The sequence below is a fragment of the Microcebus murinus genome, chromosome 12, assembly GCF_040939455.1.
Source record: "Microcebus murinus isolate Inina chromosome 12, M.murinus_Inina_mat1.0, whole genome shotgun sequence".
Classification (NCBI taxonomy): domain Eukaryota; kingdom Metazoa; phylum Chordata; class Mammalia; order Primates; family Cheirogaleidae; genus Microcebus; species Microcebus murinus.
In genome coordinates, this window is record NC_134115.1 from 32,895,130 (window position 1) to 32,914,444 (window position 19,315).

Here is a 19,315-nt window from a genome sequence, read left to right on the forward strand (position 1 = left end):
GGGCTGGGGTTCCAGGAGCAAGCTCTGGGCACAACCAGAAACAGGGGGTCCTGGAAGTCAGGCAAAAGCAGCCTTGAAGCTTAGGTAGGAAAACTAAGACTCCAGAGAGGCAGCTGTAACTTCTGATGAATCCATGCTTGCTGTTAAGGTAGAACAATGGATGCTTCCAGTCATGGCCGGGGCACCTGCGTGGGGCAGATCAGTCTCTGATAATACCGAGGAAAACACTATAAAAGCCTGTTTTCTGAGACACTGCTGTTGGTTGCAGGGAACGAATAAGATTCCACAATGCTCCCTTTATTTGGTGCCTGCAATATACTCTCTTATTACTGTGAGATATGACAAGCAATCTCCAAGTTAATTCATTAATGTCCTTCGAGTTAGAGTCCTTTGCCATTCTTAACATTTATTTTTAGTACTCGCACAAGTGTAAAAAAGGGAACTTTCACTATGACTACAAACACCTTGAAAATGTCCAGTTTCTTTTTTCTTTATTCTTCACATGAAAGAGACATAACTACTTCTTTCTTTCTTTGGAAGGTAAATTCAGATAAAGCAGAAAGTCAGAACTCTGGACTCAGAAGTTTGACCTATAACTTCCTAACTACCAAAAGCATTAGCTTCTCATTCCAGAAATTCTCTCCTGAATTCTCTTGTCTTGCCATCCATCTGTCTCTTAAGATCTTCTTGGGGTACATCTTAAAGTAGACCCAACCTTCTATTTTCATATCCCATTTGAGTGCTGGGAAAAATAATATTAAATGAGGAAAAGGAGAAATAATAGTATAAAGATAACCAATACTTTTCCCAATAGGAATAAAGCTACAATTGCCCAGCCTCACTACTTTCCACACCTCCCCAGCGAAGTATGGAATTGTTTTTGCTCACCCACAAAAATATTTTTACAGCAAAAACTTGTGCATATTATAAAACTGAGTAATTCAGCTTAATCTTGCATGAAAAGCTAACATGAATACAAGGGAATAAGTGGATATGGAAAATTAAAGCAACAAATTAAGCAAGCTTGCAAACATATAAAGGCATTAACATTAGCTGCATACATGCAAATGTGCCTTGTGCTGGCTGGGAATCGGAATTTTAATTTTTTTTAGATGAGTGGTTGAAGATCTCACTCTTAATCAAAATATAAGTAGTGCCACTATAACACTGGTGTGTGGGGTGACAAACAAAATATCTGCTTATAGGCTTTCTGTAGTGACAAACAGAAATACATACTACAGTACAATTCTTAGTCTACCAATGCCCCGGCCAAAATTCAGATCATATTTTGCCGGGAGTTACATTTCCACATTTATCGTCCAGAGCAATGGTTTTCAAAATGTGGTCCCTGGACCAGCAGCGCCTGGTATCACCTGGGAACTTGTTAGAAACACCTGGCAGAAATGCAAATTCTTTGGACTTACTCAGACCTACTGAATCAGAAACTCAGGGAGGGGAAACGGGGGAGCAGAAGGACCAGGAAACTGTATTTTCACAAGCCTTCCAAGTGATTTGATGCCCGCTGAAGGATTGGCTCAGGAGGAGGGCGGCTCAGTTGACAGGTTAAAGCTATCAGTGCCTTCAACAGAGAAGGATGAGGCTTGCTTTACCCTCACTGAGCCTCTAATCCACCTTGGTGGATAAACCACAGACGCAAGAGATGTTACAAAAACAATGTAAGATTTTGACAGCAGTTCAAGGCAACATCAGAAAAGATGTCACAGAGAGGTTATTGCCAAGTGTTTCCCTTTAAATCCCTTTTGTACCCTGAATCTCCACCTTCTTCTGTCCACCACCCATTTCCAAGTTGTTCTGTTGTTTTTTCACCTTCACGAATTCCAAGCAAAGCAGTGCTTCTGAAGTTAATGCAAGTAAAAACTACGAGTTTTATAATGCTCTGTCTTTTTAAAGACTTTTATATAGATCATGTTGTTTAATCTTCACAACTCCCCTATAAAATTTAACCTACTGGGAAATTTGTGTGTCAATTTAGAACCCTCTAATAAAGTCTCTAAATTAACAACCACTTTTTGAGAACAGACTATATGAAGCCCTTTTATAGAAAATTATTTCTAACACTTACAACTCTGCAAGCTGTCCCACGGCAGCAAATATACTCAAGAATGTAGAAAGATGCATGAAAACATATACCATAAAAGTACATTGAAATGAAACATTAACTATTTCACAAAGTATGTTAAATTCTGTATAGATTTAATATGGGGCTATTTATTACAAAAAAAAATAATGATATTGTGAGAAAGAAGCCCTCACCCCTCAGTAATGAGGGTGGAGCAGAGGAAATGACAACATGACTTCAAAAATTCCTGTTCTAGAAAAAAGTCTTTATTTTCCTTTTACACTTCCATATCTGAACAAAACACCTATTTTTCTCTGAAAAATCTAAGGTCACATTCTAAATTCGTAAAATTCAATAGGACTTGTAAGCTCGAAACACACAACCATTTTGTAATCCAATAGGAGTGGTACCGATAAAACTCCCTTATTCTTGCAGATTCCCTTTGTTCTAGCTGTGTTAGCTCTTCCCTGATGGGTGGTTTCTGTGGGACTCAAACCTCTCAACCACAATGGCCTCCTTGATGTCTTCATGGCTTAGGTCATTTGCTAAAGTCATGTTTTACTGACTTCATAGCACAGCTTCGGTTTGGAGGGAGCCATAATTTTTGTGATCACCCACAGGACAGATCATCTTCCATAGAGTGATCTTTATTAGTAAATGGACCCCCTGCCAAGACCACACACTGGTCCAGGCTGTCCATGGTGTTGCAGTCTGACTTACTAAATTGCAGGCTTACGCGATCCACCAGTTCATCATAGGAGCAAACCAGAAGACCTATACAAGTACTAAGGCATGAAAGTGGCATTCACCCCTTGATCTACTACTGGCTATGAAACAGTCCCTCTCAGATTATCCAATGAATCACCTAAATTTACAGGCTGGTGCTCTGCAGTATTATCTATCTGGGGCATAGACCCTCTGAAGAAAAGGGCAGAAAATTTAAGTGAACCATCCTTGAGGCTTGCTCGTCACTGCCCGGCCTTCCCATTAGATCACAACACTGCTCTTAGGTTAGCTCAGGAGCAGGACTGGGGAGCCCTGGGATTTTCAGAGTAGTAGAGAAGTAAACACCTCAATTTAAAATCATCCTCAGTGTGACCTCGAGTGACGTCTGGCTGCTTTAACCTGGGATGCTATTTTCTTCCACAGAAATAAAAGTCTTTGTGGGCAATCCTTTCCAATCAAGCTCTGTCTTATCAACCTGAGAAATTTGTTTCAATAAAGGAAGCCAGCATTTCCGGAGACTTGTAAAAATTGTGTATGTCACAACTGCCATTTTCCCTCTTCACCTTAATGCTGTGCAAACTATCCGTCTCTCGGAATCTTACAAATCATCTTCTACTAGCCATTAAAAATTTCCTTTGCAAAACCATGACTTCTTCAGACCATGAGTCCTTCATTGTCATGGCTTCTGAAAGATAGTAGTGTTTAATGCCAACTTTAACTGCTTCCTATCCTACACCCTGCATACTCAACAGGTTTCCATCAAAACGTTTTTTTGTGATAAATTAACTTACTGGCATTTAAACGCATAAGTGCTTGACAATCATTAAATAAATATTTTATTGATATTGTATAATAGAAGGTAAAGGGAATAACTCCAAGTACTCTTGCCATTTAGCCAAGTCTTAATCTTTGTCAAATTGCCTTAACACTTCAGATTTTACATTTACCTAATTGATGAATTTCCTTTTGCACCTTTGGCATTTTTTACAGTTTGGCATCTTTCCATAGATCTACAGGGCAGGTCTGCAGCCGGTGTGAACATGCACACTCGACAACTGCATTTCCAGAACTTTTAACAGAAAGCTTATCATTTTTGTTTTGTAATTGTTCCTCCTGTCTGGTCCTGACTCTGGTTTGTTGCTTATCCAGCAAAAAAAAAAAAAAAAAAAAAAAAAAAAGGCATAATTAATTTTTATTAAAAAGGCAGGAACTCAGCTGGGTGCAGTGGCTCACACCTGTAATCCTAGCACTCTGGGAGGCTGAGGCGGGCGGATTGCTCGAGGTCAGGAGTTCGAAACCAGCCTGAGCAAGAGCGAAACCCCGTCTCTACTATAAATAGAAAGAAATTAATTGGCCAACTAATAAATATAGAAAAAATTAGCCAGGCATGGTGGCGCATGCCTGTAGTCCCAGCTACTTGGGAGGCTGAGGCAGCAGGATTGCTTGAGCCAGGAGTTTGAGGTTGCTGTGAGCTAGGCTGATGCCATGGCACTCACTCTAGCCTGGGCAACAAAGCGAGACTCTGTCTCAAAAAAAAAAAAAAAAAAGGCAGGAACTCAGAAAGTAACATAGGACCTAAGGGAAGGGAAGGAGGGATAAGGAAAGAAGTAGGGAGGATAAACTGTCACACTTATAAGCTACCTGGAGAAGTAAAATTCCAGGAACAAAGCTGAGCAAGATGGCCTTCAGCCTGTTTCAAATGTTGTCAGAGCCACAGAAAATGGGGTTCAACCTGAAGATGCCCCACTGATGGCTGTGGAAACTTAGGCTTCCTCACCTGTTACGGTGGTTCACCCACCACAGCTGGAGGATCAAATCCAAGAGCTCAAAATCTTTTCGAGGAACAAATATGAAAAAGTGTCATGAACAAAAAGTGGATATCTATTGGGAATGACAATACCATTTCAAACCAAACCATTCAAAGTTTAAAACTCTAAAACTTCAAAAACACTGCCAGACGCACAAACACACACACCAAAATGAATGTAACAATTTGAACATGAGTCACATGCTGTATGCAAAGGTGCTAATGTTTTCCATAGATACAGGTATGTTTGCTTCGCAAACCAATTTCCAAGAGGTTTAAATGCGGCAAGACTAACCCCTCGCTAGACACTATTTATATTGGGTGCTGGGCCATTTCTTAATCATTTCTGGTTACTTTTGCCTTTAACTATTGGATTTCAGGTCTTCAGTAAAATCATAGATTTATGGACTGAAGAAATAAGGGAATGCTTTGTAGCCTGTTTTAAACTGATTGTTAATTTCATGTGCTGGAATAAAAAGTTCATACATGAAATATCTGACAAATCAAATAGACATACACAAACAAAAGCCAGTCATGCTTTTTCAAGTACATATTTGATACAAAATACGTCTGTATGTGTTGGTGACACTGTACAATGGGGTATCTCATATGTGTATATACATCTGCATCTGAAAACTCTGTAAGATTGGTCAGCCATTCAAATAAGTTTTAAGCTCATCTCTCTGGGTCTCAAAAGGCAGAGGCTATGTTGTCTCTAACAGTAAATCCTCAAAGTTCTAATAAAGGTCCATTGACACCCATCCACCATTAAGGATATCTTGATGACTGACACTTCTGAAATACTTGCCTAATGCCTTTCACCCTTGCATTTGGATCAGCTGAGAACTATCAAGTTTAAAAAGTTACACAAGCATGTCTTTTTCCTATTCCACTGTAAGGCATCTGTAAATTCTTAATTCTCAATAGTTTATTAGCATTTTTCAAAAGAAAAAATAGCTGCCAAACCTGGCTCTAGAATCAGATGGGGGTGAGAGTGGGATTTGCAACCCAAAGAAAATAGACAATTTTCATTGTCAGAAATGTGGACCTGGTGAAACTTTTGTGTTCATGTTCCCAGGATGACAGGAAGAGCTTTCCATATGTAAGGATGATAGTTAATTATATTTGCATAAGTACATCACCATTATAGAAAGTGCATAAGAATCCAGGCAAGAGAAAGTAAAAGTAACTTTCTTACTGCATAATAATCCTTTCTTAGTTTTCTTATTTTTTTACTACATACATGTAATTTCCCAAACACAAAGTCATCTATTACTCAAACCCAGGCAAAAGGAAGGTGGTCTGGGAGTGCCATCCCATCTCCCCTCCTCCAATGGTTGGCAAACGTTAATGAACATTTTTACAAGTTGGTTGACCTATGTGAAAATTTTCTCAGAGACCTGGGGCTTCTTTTTACAAGACAAAGATGACAATGACTATTCCATTAAGAAATCCACATGCAGAGTGTTATCTGCTGGAGGGGGGAACCTTTCCTTGGAGTCTAAATCAAGTTAGTAAATTTAAGGTAATGGAGAGGGTTGGGTGCATTGAACCTTCTGGCAGAAGTCCAGAACTAAACAGCGAATGCATTTTTTTTTTTTTTACTTTGTTTCTTTATGAGAAAAAAACAGTCTGTTGCCAAACCCAGGTAAAGAATCAGAAGGGGTGGAGAGCGATTTGCAGCCCATGGATAAAGCAAAATATAGATGATCTTAGGAGAATTTCTGTTCTTGTGAGCATTCCCTTTAACCAGGGTGAAAGCCTTAAAGAAGGGTAGCTGTGGCTGGCTCTGCCTTGGCTGTGTTTACCTGGATAGAGGTCAGGCCCGGGCCCAGGGGAGCAGCCCACAGTCCCCTCTGCAGCAGCGTCTCTCGGGGAGGTGGCCGGCTGCAGAGGCTGCACAGTGAGGCAATCCGTGAGCAGGTCTGGATGGAGCTCTGTGCTGGACCGCAACTAAGAGAAGGAGAGAACAGAAGAGAGATTGATATGGTAAGCTGGTCCTTGGCATGCTTTCCTGAAAATACATCATGCCCTAGGGTTTGATACAATTCAACCCACAAAAATTTATCAAGCAGCAAGTATAGGCAAGGCACAGAGCATTAATAAAAGGGTCAGTTCTTCAATTCTAGTAACACCTGGCAGGTGCTTCAGGAAAATATGGCTAGAGGCGGATTTGACTCCAGTGCTTGATATTTCCACCTCTGGGAACTCAACCTCCTATTTTATTTCCTTTTATTTGCTCTGTATCTTATCAGAACTTGTAGTGATAACGAAAACAAACTCAAGTGGATTTAGTCTATGTTTGAAAGTGCTTTTAAAATATAGATATACTGTCATGAACATATCTAAGAGATAATTAAGAAAAGTCCATTGAGATTTGACTCCTATAGATTTTACATGAAAGGAAAATACTCTAGTTAAATTTTAAAATATTATGGAGCATGATTAGAAGAAAAGCCAGTATCATTAACAGCAACAAAAACCCAACAGTAAGTTACATGGAAATAAAACAATTCAGATATTCACTTATCACATATAATAAAATAAATTATTTATATATTGAGCTACATGTAAAAAAATCAAGCCATAAAAATGTTAGAATAAAGTGTACCTGAAAGGTTATCTCCTCTCTTTATGAATAAGAATTTTGTGAGTATAATTCGACAGAAAAAAAAAATAACAGTAGAAGATTTGGTAACATAAAACCTTGTGCTTGTACAAAAACATAATACCTTTAAAACAATACAGAGATACACTTGTCGCAAATATTACAAATGGTTATCATCTTCGTTATTTAAAAAGGGTATGATTTTTGTAAAGACAACACTAAACCTTTAGACACAGGGCCAGAACATACTTACCAATTCAATAAACACTCACTGAGTGTCACACACTCCTCTAGACCCTAGAAATACTTACTGCCTTTATGGAACTTAGACTCTAGGTGGGGGAGCAGATGATGAACAACAGAATATACAACATCAGATCAGATGGAGATAAATGCTACATAGAAAAGCAATGGAGAGAAGGGAGGCAGCGAGTAAGGATTGAGGGGTGGCAACTTAAGACAGGGGATCAGGGAAAGCGTCCTGGAGATGACATTTGCAAAAAGCCTTGAAAGAAGTGAGGAATGAGCCCTGCAGACCTGTGGGGGAAGAACCCGTGGCCCTGCGGTGTGTCTGGATGACACGAAAAGCAGCAAGGCTGGGCACAGTGAGCCTGGGGCCTAGGGAAGAGACACCAAGGATGAAACCAGAGACGTAAGGAGAGTGGGGAGCAGAAGCTGGATAAAGCCCTGACGTGAACAGAAACTGTTAAAAAGGAGAAAGAGACATGGAAATAAACCTGAAAGATGTTCGGCATACTTGCAAAGAAGTGCGATGTTAAAACTATTTTTTACACTTATCAAATTATCCAAAACTTTAAAAAAGAAACAGTAGTAGTGAAGATATAATGAGGGAGGTAATCTTAAACACTGTTGGTAGGAGCATATTTTGGTACAAATGTTCTAGATGTTATCTGGGTATATTTTTTCAAGATCCATCATTGAAATATTTTGATTCTAAGACCTGTCTTATGGAAATAGCCAGAAACGTTAAGGAAGATTTATACCTACACACACACACACACACACACACCCAACGATATATGGTATTATTTATAGGAATACCAAATCAGGAAATATTATTTAAATGTCCACACTTAGAGCTAACAATTGACCTCACATCAATTTGATGGAATATCACGCAACCATTAAAATGATATTCACAAGCACAAAAGCACAACACAAAATTATATACACAAAATGATAATAATTATGTAAAAACACACACACAAAATAGCAGAAGGTAATATAATCCAGTATTAAAATTTATTTTGTTTCTCAATAGCAATATTATGAATTTATTTCCTTCACTTTTTAGCCTTTCCTCTGCTTTCTGAATTTTCTACCTTCTAATGATGTACTCGGAGTTGGCTTGTACTGATCTGGGAGTGCCAAATATGTGCTGCTTCTCCAAACTTTCTATGCAATGATGTCTGATAGCTTGAAACTGGTTATGATGAAAATATTTACACCATGGAAATTAGAAAATGCTGTAAACTGGGGCTTTTTCATCTGGAGAGCTGGTTGTTAAAAATTCTCAGCACACTACTAACAATGAGTGTGACCACATTCTGATCAGAGAGAAACACACACACACACACACACACACACACACACTATATCAGTAAGTTACTATTTAAATAATAGTATTTTCTTGGACCTCAGAAGCTTCATAAAGAGACAAATATACGTCCAGGTCTTAGTCCAAGAATACAGACTAAGGGAAGGAGCATTTAACACATGTAGCGAATGAGACATACTTTCATTATAATTTCCTCAGCTTTGGTATACTGGCATCTCTGACCAAGACGGTCTGTGTTACTGTCGAACCCTCTCAGGGGCTTAAGAAGGTATGTTTGTTATTTTGGTACTAACCTAATACATGCAGTATAGGGAAAAATGGAAAAAAATCAAGGCTTAGAATGAGTTCTGGTGATCACTTCTAATTTATCTTCCATCGTTAACATATGATCTGGGGTCCACATGTTCTACTAAGGGCAGACATGAATGCTTCTCTGCTTTCTATTACCACCTACTCTAGAGTTTTATAGTTATCGGTACCAATGAGGTATTTCCAAGAAATTTCATGGCCATGGTTACTCCTGGCGTCAAAGGCAAACAATTCTTTCTGAGGCTTTAATAAGTATTCATGTTTCCAAGAGTGTGATTCCATATGACTTTGTGGTGAGAGTTAATTTGGTTTTCCTTGCGATTAGACATGGTTCTAGAAAGTACTTCTTAAATTGGACAAGCCTAAATTTTGACCTTATGCAAAATTTCCAAAGGAGGGCCATATGCATAGTAATGTAGTAATGATATGTTAAGTTTAGTATCCCGTATCCCTCCCAAATCATTAGGGCAGAAAAAGGCCTTCCAGATCATTTAAGGTTGTTAAACATTTTGTAGTATAGAAATTATCTAATGGGTGAGGCAAGATGCCCAAGAAGAATCTTCTGGGAGGGATGTCTTTCAGTAGAATACAGTTTTATATTTGCAATAAGAGGCCCAACTATTGACACAAAACAATTACATAATGCATATTTTAACATCTTAGCTGCTAGGGAGACATGAAGAAGATAGATGGAAATTTTTCAGTGGTGGGAGGGGTCTCTAACTGCTGTTCTCAAACCTGGGCATGCACCTGCAGGGCTCCACCCCACAGGTGCCGGTTCAGTAGGTCTGGGGTGCACTTCTAAGTCCCCAGGTGGTAATGATGCTGCTGGTCTGAGGATCTCACACTTTCAGAACCACTGGTCTCTAAGAATTTTGATGAGAACTAAGATTTTTCTGGTTATGGAAAGATGAAAGGAATTGTGGAAACAGGGAATTATGAAAACCTAGTATGTTTTAATGCAGGAACTGAAATCTTACCATCTTATCTTCTTTGATTAGCTGTCGCTAAACAATCTTTCTGGAACAGAGATTTTAGGCCTTTAATTAGTAGGTATTAGGAAAGGCCACTGGGAGGAGAAGATAAGGACAAATGCTAGGCATGTTCGCAGGTCATTAGACTTGGAGATCCTTGGAAAGTAAGTTCAAACCCATGTAGGGGTGAGTGTGTCATGTTTTGTATCTTGTCATCATAAAATATCTTGGCAATTTTGAAAGAAGCCTCCTTGGGATATCTGGACCTTAAAAGTTTAGTGTCACCTCCTGTGGCACTAATTAAATACTAAGGGTTACGATAGAGAAGATTCTTAAATTCCCTATGTGCACTTCCGACTGTCTTTCTTCAGATCATATAATAATAGATGGTAAATGAGAATCACTTCTCAAAAACAATTTGGACATGTATTTTCTTTCAGAAGGATAAAAATGGTTTAAAAAATGTCAATCTAGTTTAATATCTGCTCTTAGGGGACAGCAAAGGACTTGTCCTTTATGAAACCTTTACTGCTCTTTGGAGAAAGAAGTGGAATTTGGACCCACTGATCATTAATTCGTCTATTTTAAAGGACTGCTGAGTAGCATGACACAGGGACCTTTCTCCATGCTGTAGTCTATGGGCGCAGCGCCCTGCAGTCACTCAGCTGAGCTGCCCTCACCATACCATCAGTTCCAGAGTGGCACCGCCCTGATCTCTCCTCATCCATTCACTGAACAAACAGTTCTTGGGCCTCAACTACGTGCCAGGCGCTGTTCTAGGGGCGTGAAATACAATAGCCGTCAAAGCAAAGATTCCCTCAGAGGCCTCTTCTACATCCTAGAGAAGGGAGACAATAAACAACAATAAACAAACTAAAATGAATAGATTTTAGAGGAGGTGATAAGTGCAATGGGAAAAGGAAAACAAAGAGAAGGGTGGGTAGATGAGACTGGGAGTGAGGGGGAGAATCGTGGCCTCCTGGAGAAGAGCTATTTGAGCAAAGACTTGAAGGAGCTGGAAAAATGAGCAAAGTGAATATCCAGGGGAAGAAAGTTCCAGAAGGAGGCTGAAGTGGGATAATGTAGGGAGAGAGGTGGGAAATGAAGTCTGTGGGTAGAGTGGGGACAGGGCCAGGTCACACAGGACCTTACAGCCCTCAATAAGGACTTTGGATTTTAGTTGTGGTGCAGGAGGAAACCCTTGTGGGCTCTCTACCATTTGCCTCCCGGGAGACTCATCTCATCCTCTATTTACATCCACAGTCTCATAGGCACGTTGTCTCCCCTTCTTTGAGATCATGATCAGTGAGGTATGGCTACTGTGGTGGTGAGTTTCATGTGTCGGCTTGGCTAGGCTTGAGTACCCAGCTATTCAATCAAACTAGTTGTTGCTGTGAAGGAATCCCGTAGATGGGGTTCGCATCCACAGTCAGTTGACTTTAAATATAGGAGATCATCCCTACAACCTGGGTGGGCCTCATGCAATCAGTGAAAGGCCTTAAGTGCGTAAAAACTAAGGTTTTACTAAAAAAGTAGAAATTCTGCCTCTGGGCTGCAGCAACAGTTCCTGCCCAAGAGTTTCTAGCCTGCCAGCCTGTCCCACACATTTCTGACTTGCCAGCCCCATAATCTTGTAAGCCAATTTCTTGAAATCATTCTCTCTCTCTACACACACACACACACACACACACACACACACACACACACACACACACACACAATACAAATATATACATCTCCTACTGGTTCTGTTTTCTGGAGAACCCTGACTGACACAGATACTACTACAACGTACTTTAAAACCACTACCATATGATGATCTGTTTTGGTTCAAGAAGGAAAGAGCATCCCACAGATGAATCCCACAGAAAAGGGCTGGATGTATGTGTACAATGAACATGACATACTGTTAGAGACTGCATTTCAACTCAATAAATATACACTGAATCCCTACAATGTGCTCCATACCATGTGCCCCACAACAACTCTCTGAGGTCCATACTATTGTGATTTCCATGGTAGAGATGAGAACGTTATTAATAGAATCACACAGCTAGTAAATGTCAGACTCAGATTCAGGTGTGTTAGAATCCAGAGTCAGGCTCTTAGGCTTTATGACGTTATACTGGCTCAAGAAATAATTCACCCCCAACTCTCTCCGCCTCCCCACCACACCACACCGACAGGCTCACACACTTTCCCTTTCTCTGATCACCAAGAGCTTATCATTCTGAGCTTGGTCTGGGAAGCAAAGAACAAAGGGCAGCCAGGTTCTTTGGAAAGGTCCCCAGCATACCTTGTCACCACCGTGTGTATTCTGACACAACGTCCTTTGGGGAAAGCGGTCTTTGTTGGAGTAGAAATTGAAGCAATAAAACAGAACAGACCACTCTGCTTGGTGTTCACTGTTCCTTCCCCTGCAGGTTTATCACCAGGCTTCGTCCTGGCCCAGTAACATGAGTGTCTGAATTAAGCACAGAACTCATCATTCCTGATCTCCTGCGTCCTAAACACAGGCACAGTGGTCCCAGGGCACTATCTCTGTTCCCTCAATGATTAGCCCTGGTTCTTGGGATGGGAGCACCATAGTGGTGATGTTTTGATCCTGAGATGAGATGATCTTGACCCAATCCACGAGGATTGGGCTGACTGCCTCTTAAGCTTTAGAAACCCTTCAGTACCCTAGCAGCATTGTGGCATATGATTTAGCCACCAACTGAATTTGTAAGAATGGAGCCACAATTTTTTATCGAGGAAAGTTACAATCTCTACTGGCGTGTGAATATATCTACAATATACTATGTGGTCATCTCTTAATTTGCCCTCCTCATGGAGAATTTCAGAGACATGTGGTGGACAGACTGTTAATGCCCTGTCCAGCTCCTCTCTGACACCTCTGATTAGCAATGTGCCACCCCTCCCCCCCACCTCAGCTTTGGTGTGCCCATCCCCCAGCTTCTGTGTACTTCAGAGCCAACAGCTAACTAGCACCCGCCCCCCACCCCCAAACACACATGTCAGAGACTAAACAGTGCTCCTTTGCTTCAAAGTGGGACAAACTCTGAGATGTAAGTTTTGCTCCAGAGCTCCCTGTAAGATCTGGTTGAGGCTGATGCCACCTACTCACCCCTGGGTTTCTCTTTACTAAGGCGCATGCACCTGGATCCTTGGCTCATAGGGGGCTTGTGGAGCACCCGACTTAGTAAACACTCCACACTTAGTTTAATTTGGTTCAGGAAAGCTGAGAACCAATCAGAAATCAGAAGCACTTAAAAGGATGCTTGGATGCACATTCGTTCATTTCTCTTCTGCACCTACACCAGGGGGAAGGTAATCAGATGTTTAATGACACTGGGGTGTTCTGGACCATTATGGATAATACTAAAAACCTAACTGTGGAGACTAAATTAAAAATAAAAACCCTACTTGACAAGAACAATCAGCATTCAAAGGGGCTTCAGACGTCACTGCATCCAAAACTCTGTGTCTGACTTCCCTGACAGCAACCCCAGTATGTGGCTCTTTCAGACTCTGTGGCTTGATACCCTAGAGGAAGGGGCAACTTCTTCATTGTGGTCATGAGCTTCAATTTTAGACAGTTCCAATTGTCAGAAAGTTTTTCGTATATTGACTTAGTTGTCAGCAACTGTTAGGATTGCCCGCATCCTTCCATCTATCCATAAACCTGCGGTAAGGCTCATGGACAGACAACAGACAGCTCCGAGTCTCACAAACCAATCTGTGAGTCTTTGAGTGTTAATGATTCTGATCTTCAATGAACCATTTTCGAGCTTAATTTCTCAGCCTATCCAGGTGGAAGAAAACAAATTGGCTCCTTAGGTTCCCTACACTCCCCCATTATGAAAATTTGTTCCAAATGATAGTTTTTCAACCTTAATAGTGAAAACACCCATCAAGGTTTGACAAGGTTTCCCGCATGCGGAAAAGTGAGCTGCTTCCCTATTAATGCACGGATTGTTCCTAATATATAAAAACAAGGTAAGGCACCACCCACTGTGATTTATATTTGTTTTTTTGTTCCAGACTATTCTGCTAATGTTTATAAGCTCTCAAAACAAGTGATGGAAATTCTACTCCCGTCATTTTCTCATTTCAGATATGATTAAATAATTGCCCAAGATTAAGTGAGTCAAGTGGAAATAATCAGAAAAGGGAAAAAGGCCCAGATTCTTCAATTTTCAGTTCCATTACATTTAATTCCAGGAGCAAAGGCATTCTGTTAGTCTGAAGGCAGAGCTACTACTTCCAAAGAAAACGAGGCACAAAGGCCTTTTGTTTTCCCTTCTCCAGTGAGCAGAGTCCACCTGGGCCCTGGATGTTTGTGCATCACCTTATAGAGGTTCCTTCATTCTCCAGAAATCAAAAGCCACCAAAATATGTTTCTGAAGAAACTCAGCCAGAAGGCAAGACAGGGAGGAGCTTTTCCCCAGAAGGTTAAGGTTTATTACCAGAATGTCGTTATCAAGTGCTCTACGACACTTCAAATGATGCAGATCTCAGGGAATTAACTCATTGCCAAAAGGCTTAGAAATAATCACAATGAATTAACCTATTATATTAATTACAATTAATTTTCAGTTAAATCTAAGGATTCCATTTCTAGGGGATTCCTTAGCACTGACATTTAGGAAGTGGTTTTGGCATATCATAGATAATTAATCTCCTACAATCTGCTATTGATTTGTTTCCTTTGGGAATGACCAATATGCAAAGAGGGAAAGAAAGGAGAGTGAAGACTTAGAAAAATAGCACTGGAAGAAATCTCTTTGGGAACATGAGTGTCCAACGAGGCACCCTGAACTTCTGTATAGGGGATATCTATTTGGTTTACAGTGATGCCAAAGGCCAAAAATTTTTATCCATAGCTAATTAATGAACATTCTAAGATATTAGAATGGGTATACATGCTGGGGTATAACTCAATAAGGTACATTTTAAAAAATGCCAGGATAGACACAACAAAACTAATGGCTATTTAGTCAAAACTGATGGTAGATGGGAACTATTCACAGAAACATAAAGTTTCAGAGTTAAAAGGAACTAAGATCCAAAAATCTTGCCCACCAACTCTACAGTGGAGCTATCCAACTGAAATTTCTGCCATGCTGGGAAGGTTCTGCACTGGACAGCTTGGTAGTCACTAGCCACACGTGATTAACCAGTATTTAAAATGTGGCTAGTGCAACTGAGGAAGCAAACCTTTAATTTTATTTAATTGTAATTAAATTTATAGTATTGAACTTCACAGCCGTACTGCACAACATGGTGGCAATTCAGCTGTTGTCCAAACCCTTTCTAGGACAGGGAACACATTTCCTTACCACCCAGTGCTCTCCATTGCTAGAAAGGTCTAATCATTAGAAAAGTTTTGCCTCAAGTTGAACTGTAATCTGCTAACTATAAATCTACTCTCTGGGGTTTATTCCTCCTCTTCTCCCCTAGACCACACAGGTTACTTTCATGCTTCTTTTAATATTTGAGAAGCTTCAAAGTGCGGTAGTATTGCAGAATTTCACCCCCGGAATGGGCCATGGTTTAGCTTCGTCAGCCCTCCTTCAGGACATTTTTTTCAGGCTGAACATCTTTAGTTTTTTCTAGGTAAGAGGATACTTCAGTAGGAAGAGCTTGGGCCTTTTAGTTTGACAAACTGCAGTGCAACTACTGTGTGATACGGGGCATGTATATTCACTTTCCTGAGTATAGTGTCCCTTTCTGTAAAATAAGGGTAATATCATTTGGCTATCTTGGCTGCTTTGAGGAATAAATCAGGTAAGATACAGAAAGCAGCTAATACCATGCTTTGCACACAAAAGTCACTTACTAAAGCGTCAGTCCCTGCTCTCCTGTGTAGCACACTATTCCATTAACTACCTCCGTCACTCCCAATGCTGGATCTCCAATGGCCTACACGTAAATAATATCCAAATACTAATATAGCATAATGAATCAGCTGTATGATCAGGACGGAGCACAACAGAACGGACACATCTCTTGGTCTAGACTTTCTGCTTCTATTAATACAGCCCAAAGTGGTCAATAGCTTTTTTTAAATCCATGTTCATTCATTAATTCATTTATAAATTCAGCACATGTTTGTTGCGTCCTTACCAAGTACCCAAAACTACACTAAGCCCAGGAGAGTAAGTAGTGCCTAAGAAAACCAAGTTCCCTATCCACACAGGGTTTGTAGTGAGGCACAAATAAAACTCATCATCAAGTAAAATCCCTCGATCTTTTTTTCATGTGTGATGCTCTTTATTTCTGATGGCTCTTTGTATTGGGAAGCTAACTTCCTAAAGCTCGATTGCTGTTTGGTGGTACAGAACCTCTTCTTGGTTGCATATAGTATAAGTCAACCACTCAGCTGGCCACCACGTGCCCCCTTCAGCGCCATCTGCAAACTTGGTGAAAACATCCTCTGGCTCAAGAGTGAGTTTTTTGTGAAAAATAGCCTCTGCTCTATGAACAACACTAAGCTATTAATAACCACTTAAATAATAGTTCATCTATGATATGGATCATAAAACATAAGAATCTGGGCTTGGGATCCAGATTACCTGGATTTGAACTTTCGTATCCTTACTTATGAAGTGTTAGACAACTGCTAAAGAGTTGTTTAACATCTCATTAGCCTAGTTCTCTTTGTATGATGTAGATAATAATGGCACTTAATTTATAAGGCTGTTGTTAAGGATAACATGAGATAACAAAGTCTTCTACCAATACATGGTATATTATCAATGTTAAACACATGTTAACTGCTATTTCTATTATTTTTTTTCATTAACATGCAGTGTGGAAACATTGTAACACTCCATAACATGTACTCTTCTTTTCTTTTTTTCTCCCATCCATTTTTGGGATATTTTCTTTCTCTCTATATCAACTTCCTCTTTTTGTATGCCATAGTGTGGCAATGTAACACAGGGAAAAGAATGGGGACTTTGGGGTCAATGGATACAAGTTCAAATCTCAGCTCTGCCATCTACTACTGTGTGGCCTTAGGCAAGATCTTTAATCTCTTAAGGCTTCAGAACCCTCCTCTATACAATGTGGATGGTAACACTAACTCTGTCGGGTTGTTACAGGTTTACATGATGCAACCTGTAAGGACAATGGCTAGTGTCATACAGGATTTGTTTTACTCAAGAAGAAGAAGCTATTATGATTGTTAAGAGTGACACCTATGTCAGTAATTACTCAGCCTCAGAATCAGAGTCCAGGTGCTAAACGGTGTCTTAATCAAGACGTGAGCACAGTTTTCTAGAATTAATATTACCCTGGAATTATTCTATCTCCAGAGACTATAGCTAGTGTGTGCTCTCTTAGAAGAGACAAAAATATATTATAAACCAAAACCAACAATAAAACATTTCAGAACATTCTGAGGATGTGAATACTTCATCTAGCTGCCCTATTTACCAAAATCTGTACCACCATCCAGCTATCCTGGACAAAGCCTAGGAGTTGAGGCTCAAAAAAAATGTTGAAATCAGAAAGGCACGCAACATGTATTTTTTTGTACTGACACATTTGTACAAACACCATTTTCTTCCTAAGTCAATATTTTTCTAGAACTGACACCAAGAACCTCACATTTTTTTCTGACTGGAAAATGATTCACAAATAGACACATAGTCAAAGGTGGATTCAAGAGACACCCGGAAGTACATTTCAAAAGCAGAACACTACACTGAAGGGTGGATTCTTTTTTTTTTTTTTTAAGACAAACAAAGAAATATACAGAATTTCACTTGAAAAACATCCTCCTTCACCCTCTGGGGCCCGGTGATGGGGCTGTGAAGATGAAGGGATTATTTTTCATCACCGCTTCATAAATTCCTCCGACACCGGCTCATTGCACTAATGTGACCACACACATTCCAGCCTATGCATTCAAGTGTAGCATTTTTCTTTCTATTCAAGTATTCTCAAGGTTTAATTAAAGCAGCCAGCTATCTAGTAATTACTTCCCCTGTCCATCTTACCAGCTCTGTATTGTCTTCCCTTGAATTGATTTCTGACTACCGCCCCTGCCCATGCTATGGTTTAGGAAGAGTGGAGAGGGACTTACTGCAGAAGTCAGTGGATCTCATTTTTTTTTTCCCCTTCTTTTCAGTTAATTAAAACAGATTGCCTGACGAAGATTTAAGGCTGATTTTAATGTGCATGAGTGTTTGGACAATTTTAAAAATACCTCCTTCTAAAAGCTGAAGGCTGTCATTTCAATGGAGAGCACTTGCTTTCTGCACTCCCAACCACCCTGCACTCAACAGTCAGTTTAAGTTGTCCTTAAGTACACCACTGACAATGTCAACCCTCCATTCAGCGCCCTTAGTGACTCCCCTCAAACATTACCTACAGCCCAAACTCACGGGCTTTAACAAGCTGGCTCTCCCCCAGCTGGGAAGCTTCATGTCCCACGACTGGGGTCACACAGAGCCAAGATGCTTTCCCCTCAATCCTTGCTCATTTTCATTCATGTCTCATGCTGTTACTTCTGGCCTCCCTCACCTGGAGACCCTTTTTCTCCAGACTCTACATATCTATGGCACATTCTGCATATTCTCCAGGGTCTAATTCAATGTCACTTTTCCCTTGAAGCTTTCCCAGGTCTTTCCATTCCAAAGTCACTTCTTCCTTTTTTACATTCAAAGAGCAACTTCTCTTCATCTTGCTGATGGCACTTGTGGATTTCTACATTTTGTAATAGTTATTTATAAATTATATTGATGTGCGTGAGTATCACAGAAGACAAAAAAGGGTCTTGTAAACAGAACCCCTGAGTGTTTGACCAGCAACCTAAAACAGTGTTTCTTTTCACATGAAAGGTACTCTATAAATGTCTGGGGAATGCATGAACAAATAAACGAATGAATAACAGATGAGTCAATAGCTGCTAAGGATTCATTAATCCATGCTTATCCTTTAGGGCAGGCCCCAAAGACAGATGAAATCATGTTTCCATGCAATATGAGGGGAAAATAAGGGTAAGGCTGTTTAAGCATGCCTAAATTATCAATTAAGTATAAAGCAGCAAATCACCAAGTGAAATCTTAACAGAAGTTTTTTTTTTTTAAAAAGACACTTGTGAAGTTTATTTCCTTATAATACTCATTCCCCATTCATGCCAAATTTCACTCGATAATACCATTCACATTTATATACTGCCTCTTGGAATGTGCAAATGAGCAATTCTTCCAATAGGAAA

The 19,315-nt window shown here is 40.0% G+C and overlaps 1 protein-coding gene across 1 annotated transcript in view; it reads right to left on the minus strand.

Moving 5' to 3' along the window:
* Positions 1–19,315, minus strand: part of GLIS3 (GLIS family zinc finger 3) — a 438,302-nt gene that overhangs the window by 60,648 nt on the left and 358,339 nt on the right. The window contains exon 7 of the mRNA XM_012737636.3: positions 6,422–6,566. Coding sequence (XP_012593090.1) covers positions 6,422–6,566 — 145 coding nt within the window. The remainder of the gene's footprint in view (positions 1–6,421; positions 6,567–19,315) is intronic.